General features: G+C 42.4%; 1 protein-coding gene across 1 annotated transcript; it reads left to right on the top strand.

The window, feature by feature from the left end:
* The first annotated feature begins 2,943 nt into the window (after positions 1 to 2,943).
* Positions 2,944 to 7,111, top strand: LOC114698002 (anionic trypsin-2). Its single transcript, XM_028876429.2, has 5 exons — positions 2,944 to 3,035; positions 3,970 to 4,129; positions 5,866 to 6,119; positions 6,505 to 6,641; positions 6,910 to 7,111. The coding sequence occupies exons 1-5, from the start codon at positions 2,996 to 2,998 to the stop codon at positions 7,057 to 7,059; spliced, it is 741 nt and encodes a 246-aa protein (XP_028732262.1). The 5' UTR covers positions 2,944 to 2,995; the 3' UTR covers positions 7,060 to 7,111.
* Positions 7,112 to 11,135: the final 4,024 nt, after the last annotated feature.

The raw sequence follows: 11,135 nt of genomic DNA, 5'->3' as shown, positions 1-11,135 counted from the left end.
TCTTCTTATGTATGTGTGCCATGGGGAAAAGTTCTAATACACTGTCCTATCTGAAACCTCAATATATTCTTAATACTTTGAATCCACAATCACTAGAGACTTCTCCATTTACTTTACTACAGTGAATGAAACATAAGAATGAATACAATGTACAAATGACATTTTCCTGGGCATGAAGTTTTCATGTGATTTATAAACTCAAATGACTGGTGAGAGGTAGTGCAGAAAGAGGACGATGTACTCCAATAACGTGATCTCCCAGGACTAACCTAGGACTCTAAGCCTCTGTCTAAAACTTCAGGATTTGAGAGAGAGAGAGAGAGAGAGAGAGAGAGAGAGAGAGAGAGAGGGAGGGAGGGAGGGAGGGAGGGAGGGAGGAGGGAGGGAGGGAGGGAGGGAGGGAGGGAGAGAGAGGGAGGGAGAGAGAAAGATTAATAACATAAAGTTCTCATTACTATGCAAAGTTAGTGAATGTAGGAAAACATATTCAGGAAATAAACTCCTTTAGATAAAGCAAAATTCTGTTGGAGAAGAGAAAAATGGTCGAGTAAAGGAGCTGAGATCTGAAAGGAAGGGAGCCTGGAGTGTAACAAGTGGGTTATAGAATAGTGTATGGAACTGTGGCTCAAGAAGGAGCTAAGGAATTTGGAGAAGACCTGAAAATGAAAACAATGGTGTACAAGCTGAAAACATCTGCCTTTCACACTAAGGAGACAACAGAAAGACTCCACTCTGTGACAGTGTATCAAGTGAATGCTGATCTTCAAGTTTGAGCTACAGAAATGCTTACATCCTTAGATGGTTCCTTTTATACACAGTGTCAAGGAACAATCCAAAACTCTGTTTAGCCAAATTCATTTCTTCTATGTTGCTAACTTCTTCACCATGGGCCACATGTCAGGGTACAAGGAAATGGGCAGACACTAAAGCAAATGATTGACCTCTACAGCAGGAGTCCTGCAAACAAACCCCTGCAAGCAGCACGCTAACTACATTGTGGAAAATTCCACACCACACAGAGTGAAATCCTTCAATACTATGATCTAGCTGTGAACACAGAGTTGTGTGCAAATGTGTTTGGCAGGCAACCGATGGGATTACATGGCAAGGTAAGAATCTGAGACAAAATACATAATGGAATGCAAATTCTGTGTTCAATATGCCAGGAGACAAGTGCTTGCAAGAAGGAAGTGGATGTGTAATTTGTTCCATGATGACTTTTATTTGACAGTCACCTGCAGCAAATCTTACACTCTGACAAATTACAGGTTTTCTAGAAACTTTGGGGAAGCACGCTAGTTTTAGATTAATTTCTTGGGTAAAAATGAATCACTGGAATCCTTTCTGAATACCTCATACTAAAATATTTGTGAAAAGTAAACATGTGAGAATTTCCAAAATCTGTCAGACATTGTTCACTAGGACAGATCTTCCACTTAGGCTTGAGCTCAAAAGCCTTTAGAAGGGATGTAAGATGCAGAAATGAGAGCACTGAGTAGAGGGCTTTGTTGTAAAGCTGGTCTAACAATACTAGGATTGGAGCCACAGCATAGCCTATGAAACCAATGTTGGCCTTTCCAGGAGTTCATTCTACATTCTCCAATCTCCAGTCATCTTACCATCACCAATAAAATTGACACAATTAAAGCCAAGTTTTTCTACCTTCATTTAGAATCTCCAAAACATTCAATATGTTTCTGAAAGCTGATATATAATCTCAACTCCAACTTATATCTCCTTATGCCTAAGGTTGGAATGGAGAAAATGAAAGATAAGCAATTGATAGCAAGGCTTCTATAACTGACTATATAAATAGATTCAGATTGACCCATCATCAGTCAATAAACTCTACCAGCTACCTTTTACCTCAATAAATTGAAGGCTGCACTTAGCATGGTATGTTTTTTTTTTTTTTTTTTTTTTGAGACAGGGTTTCTCTGCGTTTTTTCGCTTTCTGGAGCTCACTTGGTAGCCCAGGCTGCCTCGAACTCACAGAGATCCGCCTGCCTCTGCCTCCCGAGTGCTGGGATTAAAGGCGTGCGCCACCACTGCCCGGCCAAGCATGGTACGTTTACTACATACAAAATAGAAAATGACAGAATCTCTCCGTATCTAACACAACTGAATCTCTGTTCAGAGCCAAGACTCTGTCCAAACATTTTCTAATATCCAAAACACCATATACTCTTATGTCATGAGGCATCTTCCTGGAATATAGGGTATTTATAATTAGTGCAGTATTCTGGGGCCTTGATGACTCTTAGAAATGACACATGATGTTAACAAAAGGCACTGGGGGCTGGAGGAAAAGACCATAGTATTGGTGTGAGTATTTCATCCCTGTAATGAATCAAGGAAGAGCCTACACTAGTTTCATCCACCCTCTTCAAGACACCTGCAACCCAAGAGCCTGGTTAGAAAAGAGACAATGAAAGCCAAAACTTGTGAGGAACTCCTTACCTCCTGCTTTTTCATGCTTGCTGTTTTAATTGAGGAACTCAGAGCCCTTTAATTTCATCTTCATATTCAATAGATTACTCAGGTTCACAGGTAAAAGGCTTAGGCAATAGGGGGTTTCCAAACATCCCCACTAGCTACCAGAACCAGGCCATCCTCGAAGTTTCTTCAATAATATCCACAAAGTAAGAGGATTTCTAAGGATCCTAGATGCTATTATTTCTTCCTAACTCATCTCCTAGCATTAGGAATCTCACTGTATGAACAGGGGCTTGACTTCCTCTGATTGATCTATGCCAGTGACATCTCAAGCATCATTGGTTCCCACTCTCTGGCCTGAGAAAAAAAAGTTTCCTTGTCACCTGTAAGTTTCCTAGTGACAAGGGTGCCAAAGAGAAAAGCTGATGCAAGACTCTGGGAAAGAGAAATGTGCAGTTATGTTTGTGCAGGAGGACAATGACCCCTCCACTCTATGCCTTCCTCTCCTAGGGAGCTATAAATTCAGGCTCTCTTCCCATGCTCACTACCTTCTGCCACCATGAGTGCTCTCCTGATCCTGGCCCTTGTGGGAGCTGCTGGTGAGTTCCATGCCTTTCTCGAAGCTCTTTCCATCCCATTAACTAGATTATATGAACTGTCCTAATGCTGTCTCTCTATCTTCTGATAGTCTCACCAGCCTCACCAATCTTCTCCCCATTTTCCTGGGCTCTCATTCTTCACCTTTATCCCTTCCCTTTTAATCTGTTCTCTTTTACTTTATAATTGGTACCAAAAGCAAGGAATGTTAAAGGTAGGCCTGGTAGAGGTTCCATGAAATGGGCAAGCATGGGCTCTACTTGGCTCCATGATTCTATGATATTGCTACCATAGACATTCTTAAAGAAAAGTGTTCCTGAAGACATGAAAAACTTATTTTTGCCCAGGTTTGACCTAATGTGTCCTGTGTCTTGTCTGTTTACTGGGGTTTTAAAGTCCCACAATGAACTTAATCTTACCAGTCACACATTGAACGGAACAAGTGCTGTTACATTGGCCAGCTGCTGACCCCTCCCTTTGTTATGTCTGAGTTGGCTGGGAATTCCTTTCTATTCTGGCCTCAGTCTACAGAGTTGATGTCTGTGGGAAGCTGGTCTAGGTCAAATCATCCTGACTGTCCAAAAAGTTAACATTCAGGTGGCACAAACAAGTAATAGATGTAAACATAAAGCAGGCCATGGGTGAACCTAGCTTCCAATAGGATCCCACTAAGTGTGTTCTTAGGTAGTTCTTGATTTCCCAACCCTGATGCTTAGAAGAGATCTGAGCCCTGTAGGAACAACCTATCTGTCCTGCAGAGCCCAATACTGGGAAGCCCTACAATCCATGTTGCCTAGTGTGCACAGAGTGATCCCAGTTTTCCTACACTCATGCTCTGTAAGAAATCCTAAGAGTTTAAGCTGCCATAGAGCCAATGGCTTCACTATCTAGCACCCTGATACATTGTTTTTTTCTCATTTCCTATCTCCATTCAAGTTGCTTTTCCTGTTGACGATGATGACAAGATCGTCGGAGGATACACTTGCCGGGAGAGTTCTGTACCCTACCAGGTGTCTCTGAACTCTGGGTACCACTTTTGTGGAGGTTCCCTCATCAATGACCAATGGGTGGTGTCTGCTGCTCACTGCTACAAGAGGTAAGCAATAGGCCCCTGGATGCAGAGCTCATGGCCTGGAACATGATTAGATCATAGCATTGGGCAAGTGGTGAAGTTGTAAGGTAACTAGGGAAAGCCATGAAGAAAATAATTGCTGGCAGCAGCTAAGTATCCTGAGCAAGAGTGAAATTTGATACAAAATAGAAATCCTCTCACTTCTCCAAACAAACACATAATATGACAAGGATTATGGGCCATTAAACCCTGAAGAATTGATCTTGTTATCATAGACACCAGTGAGAAAGTCAGTCAAGAACTTTGAAAAAGGAGCACTAGCCAAAATAAATAATAAACACCATGTTTTCTGCATCTGGTTCCCTCAGTCATTGGATGGGGTTTCTGGCACGACAATTAGGGTGTTTGGCCATACTATCACCAGAGTAGATCAGTTTGGGCTGTCTCTCGACCATTTCCAGTAGTCTATTGTGGGGAGTATCTTTGTGGATTTCTGTGAGCCTCTCTAGCACTTTGCTTCTTCCTATTCTTATGTGGTCTTGATTTATCATGGTCTTTTATTCCTTGTTCTCCCTCTCTGTTCTTGATCCAGCTGGGATCTCCTGCTCCCCTAAGCTCTCTTTCCCTCGACCCTTGCTCATGTCCATGTTGTTCATGTAGAGATCCTCGGCCAGGCCCCAGGTGGAGCTCCAGTAGTCCATTTGGCAAGAAAGAGGAGGATTTGTATGAGCGAGAATTGTTGAGACCAAGGTTGGATAAATCACAGGGACAAATAGCCAAACGTATGGAAATACATGAACTATGAACCAACAGCTGAGGAGCCCCCAACGGGATCAGGCCCTCTGGATAAGTGAGACAGTTGATTAGCTTGATCTGTTTGGGAGGTATCCAGGCAGTGGGACCTGGTCCTGTACTCAGTGCATGAGTTGGCTGTTTGAAACCTGGGGCTTATGCAGGGACACTTGGCTCAGCCTGGGAGGAGGGGACTGGACCTGCCTGGACTGAATCTACCAGGCTGAACTCAGTCCTCAGGGAGTCTTTGCCCTGGAGGAGATGGGAATGGGAGGGTCGGCGGGGAGGGACGGAAGAACAAGGGAATCCATGGCTGATATGTAAAATTAAATTAAATTATAAAATAAAAAAAAGAAATATTTCCCTCAGGAAAAAAAAAAACAAGTTTTCAGAAATATAGCTAAATATTGGTTAAATCAATGCAGTCTCTACTGTGTGTTTTCAGTCCTGAGTATGTATCACAAAGATGTCAAGGTTTCCTAAAACACTAAACCCAGGGCTAGATTCTGGCTCAGTATTTCTGGAGTTGGAAGCAAGAAAGCAAACTTCTCTCAGGGTCCTATGTCACACTGGTGTGGGTCCTGGCACAACTCTTCGGTCTCCACTGGATTAGGTTCTACATAGTAATAGTTTTTAACAAAGCAACAAGTATTTGTCGTAGTTCCTACTGCAGTTAACAAAGACTCGGAGGGTGAGGTGTACATCAAATGTCAATAAGCGTCCACATCCCTGGATGTATCAAAAGCTGTAGTATGACAGGTTAAAAACCAGCCCAAACTGCACTCCCTTATTTTATACCCTATATACCAACAACCTCTGTAGATTAAAGGGCCAGGGTGGCTAAATAGAAATTGTCCATCACTGAAGAGTTTCTCCTTTGAGCTATTCCTGAACATGAAACTTTGGAACCTGTAGTGTGCTTTGGATAATGTTTTGAAAATCTCAACCATGTCTTTTCTTTCCAACAGCCGAATCCAAGTGAGACTGGGAGAGCACAACATCAATGTCCTTGAGGGCAATGAGCAGTTTGTCACTGCTGCCAAAAGCATCAGGCACCCCAAGTACAGTTCGTGGACCCTGGACAATGACATCATGCTGATCAAGCTAGCTTCCCCTGTGACCCTCAATGCCAGAGTGGCAGCTGTAGCTCTGCCCACCTCCTGTGCACCTGCTGGCACTCAGTGCCTCATCTCTGGCTGGGGCAACACCCTTAGCTCAGGTGGTAAGTATGACATTTACCTACTCCATCCTTTCCTCCCCATGTTTCCAAAGCCAGACGTGTCTCTGGATTTGAACTTATGTGCTTTCACCTTCCAAATATGTTTGAAGTACCAACTATAAGAAGAGTATACCTGGTAGCAAAGGGCTACAAAATACCAAGAAGTTCACTTCCTGTAACCTAAAGAGAACAAATATACACTGTGTTATTATACTGAAAACAGGATCAAAAATGGTCATTTTAAAGTTTTAGAAAGCTATAATTCTTTGTTGGAATTTGTATTCTTAATGATTTCTCTGGTAGTTAGCCATGGTATTCAGGGATAAATTATTATTCCTCAGGATGCTCTAATATATATTTCTACTTTGATCACTACTTTTTCTCAAAGTGAATAACCCAGACCTGCTCCAGTGCCTGGATGCCCCACTGCTGTCTCAGGCTGCCTGTGAAGCCTCCTACCCTGGACAAATCACCAACAACATGGTCTGTGCTGGCTTCCTTGAGGGAGGCAAGGATTCCTGCCAGGTGAGTAGCTCCCTTTCCATATGAAACCCCTCTTCTCCAGGAGGGGGATTTGAATATTCAGTATTGTGAGATTAGAGATTCATCCAGGGAGATAGGGGAAGTGAGCTCTACCCTGGATGCCCTTTTATCTCATTAGAAAGATTAGAGGATGTGTTTCAATGAAAAACAAATGCAGTCAGAAGGTGACTGGAATAGGTCTTAATGTAAGAGCAGATGTGACCCTTTTTCTTCATGCCACTTCTTTAAACACTGTATTTCTCCATTCCAGGGTGACTCTGGTGGCCCTGTGGTCTGCAATGGACAACTTCAGGGCATCGTCTCCTGGGGCTATGGCTGTGCCCAGGAGAACCTCCCTGGTGTGTACACCAAGGTCTGCAACTATGTGGACTGGATTCAGGACACAATTGCTGCCAACTAGAGATCCCCAATTCCTACTCAGTCCCTGTGTCAATAAAGTGCATTTGCCATCACTACCTATTCCACTGTCTGACCTCTCTAGTCCCTTAGCTCTGGGAGGCAAGCTCTTATCTGAGGGCTCTGAGATCAGGCAGACATTCTCCATTGAATATAATCCTGGACTCAACATGGGCCTCATGAAACAATCATCAGTAACATTTAAAACAGAACAATAATTTCAGTGGAACCATAATAGGGAGTTTATTTCATTGTACTTTTTCAAGAAAAGTCATGTCTGAGTAGCGGAGATAAAGATTTTTCTTCCTTAGTACATCAGGGGTATTTGAAGTTGTAAAGTATGCATACGTTGTTGTGGTAGACAAGACTCCTGATTTCTTTGACTATGGCAGAAACTCTTTGTACCCAATGTAAACCTTAGCAATGATTAACCACCTTGACTTCTGAGTTCCCTCCTGAAGGGTTCACAACATGCCCCCATGGTCGGGTGTGTTTGCAAATGCCCGGCGGACACTTCTGCCTAGCCAGTTCCAGGTCAGGATAGCCATTTCTGAGTCAGGGCGTCTCTCGTAACCAGGATGCCCAGTGGACCTGGACACTTCCGCCTAGCCAGTTCCAGGTCAAGATAGCCATTTCCAGGTTAAGGCATCTCACATGACCAGGATCCGTGATGTTTCATGGCAACGTAGGCGTGCAACGTGGCCATGTGATCTACGCACATGAGTGGAATAGTGACAGTGACGTGACCTGGGCACACCCAGCCTTTAAAATCCAGCGCCATGGTCCGGGTTCCTTCTTCTTCTCCACACATGTGTCTCTCCCACAGGCCTGTGCACTCTCTGTCCCTTTATCTTTAATAAAACTCTTATTAGCGGATTCTGTCGTGTTTCGTGACATTTTCTTGCAGGGTAAGAGCACAACACGGTCAATTAACTAACACCTCCCTCATATTCATTTTGGGAACTTTGATGCAAAGTCTTGCTCTGTAATCCTAGCAGGGCTTGAACTTGTCATTTTCTTGCTTCAGGCTACTGAATGCTTAGACCATAGGTTGCACCAACAGAGCAGGCTCTCTACCTGAAAGTGTTCACACCAATGCAATTTTACTCCATCCTAAGAGTAGGCATCCCTAATTCTCACTTATGCTTCTATAGAAGAAATAAGAGGTTCTGGACCTAAACTACTCACATCTCTGAGCAATCTGCTTTCTGTTTATCTCACATAATAATACAAATGTGCATGTACTGTCTTGAGAATTTCCATAGACATGTTCACATTTACTTCTGGTTCCCTTCTGTATTGGTATTCCAATGCCACAGCTAGAATGCAATAATTCAGAGAAGATTTTTCGAGCACCCTATCCCATACCTTGAAGGTGATAGAACTGGTTATTGTCAGAATTGCTTAGCTATTTCCATGCCCACTGCTGGCCTCCTTTCTCTTCCTACTGGGTAGTCTCAGATGAGGAAGAGCCCATCCTACTTGATTTTTGACATCTTTCATGCCCATCCTCACCAACAAACACCCATGTCTGCTTCCATGCACTTCCTGAAATTATTCCCCAGTCACAGCCTTCCATGAAGTCTGTCTACTTATAGAGAGCTCTTGCTCATTGCATTCTTTCTGATTTAACACTTTTCTGATTTCCTTCAATGTTCAAGACACCACTGAAGCTTCTTCTCGGGGAATATGGGGCTCTATTTTGCCTTTCTCCTGGTTTCCTCTCTATGGCTGCAATAAAACTATCTGACCAACCATAACTTAGTGACTTAAACTTCAAGGTACAGGGCATCATTGAGAGATGACAGGGAAAGAACTCAAGCAAGAGTTTAAAAGCATAAACCATGAAGAAATTCTGTTTACTGGCTTGCTTTCAGGCTTAATTCTCCAGTTAAAATATTTTAGTTCTTTAAGAATGTCATGTATTATACTTTGATTATATTGATGTTCTCAATTCATCCCAGATCTCCCCTTCTTCCCTATCTATCCAGGATGTGTTCTTTTCTTTTTCTTTTTAGACACATCAAATTATATTTGTACCACTCATGTATTCTTTGATACGTGATAATCCACTGGAGTACGGCTTACATTCTCAGAAAAAAAAAAAAAACTGACTCTACATCTCCCAACAGCCTTCCATTATCAGTAATTCCTCAGCTATTGCTAGATCTTCATGCCTTCCTGCCAGCTCCCTGCAGGGATTTGGTCTAACTTAAGTTTTCACGGCTCTTGTGTATGCTGTCATAATCACTATGAGTTCATACATGCTGTTACCCTGTTGTATCCAGAAGACAATGTTTCCTTATCATCATCTACAACCTCTGGCTCTTACACTCTTTCTACACCCTTTTTTGCAATTGTCCCTGATCCTTGGAAGGAAGTCATATGATATAGACATACTATTTAGGGCTGAACACCCAGAAGTCTCATTTTTGGAACCTTGACCTGTTGTGAGCTCCTTTTTATCACCATCTATTTCAAAAAAAAAAAAAAGTTTTCTGATGAGGAGTGAAAGATTCATTGTTCTGTAAGTATAATAACAGGTCATTAATAGTGAGTTTAATTCTATGCTCATTTAGCAGACTAATAGTAGTATCTTCTGCCCAAAAGTCTGTGATATTTCTGGCCATAGGTTTTTGGTCCTAACAGTGATGCCAGTTATGAATTTCAACTTGAAGAGTGGGCCTTAAATCCAATCAGAAAGTGGTTTGTTACTCCCATGAGGTTTGTACTACTATTGCCCTCATGGCACTGTATTTCCAGCCAATCATTATTATCTATCACAACATTCAAGCTGGGTAAGACTAGTGATTACTTTCCTGCTCTGACAGTGTAAATGTCACTTACCAGCATTATGATATTTAGCCTATAGAAATGAAGTTTCAGGGTCAGTACCAACTTGCTTTCTTCATGTTCTATGACTCTTTTATGTGGTATCTGGTGTCTTGCACAATGGGGCTGTATCATCAAGTTCTGGAAAATAACCAAGAGTAATAGAAATAAACTACTTTTGGGGAATATGTGGGATCTAGGTGGCCAACAATTCCAAAAGATTTAACCCATTCCAGACAATGGGCTTTTTATTTCTTAGTGTGTGATTTCTAGTAGGGGCATTTTTACCTTGTTACAGGGTAACTCCACTATTAATTCTTTTTATAAATATATATATTAAGAAACTTCTGCATTAGTTAGCATCAATGTGACATTTTGAAATGTCTTTAGTAGTACTTATCTCTTTCCATTGTCCCCCCCACCTCACCCCCCACCCTACCTCCCACCCCACCCCACCCCACCCCCACACTAATTCTTCTTGTCTTCTGGGACCCTTTTCCACTCTCCTCTAGGTAGGGACACCACATTTACACTACCAACTTTATCCCTCCCTTACAAGTACCATTTTGGACCTATTTCTAGGTAGAAATACTAGGTTCCTACCACCAGCTCAACCCATCTATCTGTTCATGTCACAAGCCCTTAGCCCTGTCTTTATGCAGACATCCTGGCAACTCGACCCATTCTTGTGCTCCAAGGACCACCCTGTCCAGGTAGGGGTCCCAGACTTAACACTGTCAACTCCACCCATTCCTATGACCTGGCTCAGGAAAATGTGCCCCACACCTGTCTCAACTCCCTCTCCTCTGCCCCTCACCTTTAAGGTAGGATTTTTAGATTTGCATCACCAATGCCACAGACTCCCAATGCATAAGTACAAGTACTGCACACACACACACCCACTAAAGATTGACTGTCAGAATCTTCTAACTTCTAAAGAAGGTCAGTTCCTGGGCTTAGAAACTTCATTTAGCTAAAGCTGAGTTGGAACTATTTCTGCCACCCCATTTGAACATTGACTTGCCTCAACACTGAACCCTAAGCCACATACATTTACAACCTGATCAGTTAGGGTAACAGGAAACAGATATTCAAATACCCACTCAACAAAAGGGATACAAGGTCTCCACACCAGGAAACATGATTATGACCTGACTCTGGATGCATAGGTCCCATCAAAAACAAAACAAAACAAAACAAACAAACAAACAAACAAAAAACCACAGTCATGAATAAACAAGACATTAC

This window comes from Peromyscus leucopus, chromosome 3, assembly GCF_004664715.2.
Source record: "Peromyscus leucopus breed LL Stock chromosome 3, UCI_PerLeu_2.1, whole genome shotgun sequence".
Taxonomy (NCBI): domain Eukaryota; kingdom Metazoa; phylum Chordata; class Mammalia; order Rodentia; family Cricetidae; genus Peromyscus; species Peromyscus leucopus.
The sequence above is the reverse complement of the archived record's forward strand: the minus strand, read 5'-3'. Positions and strand labels throughout refer to the sequence as shown.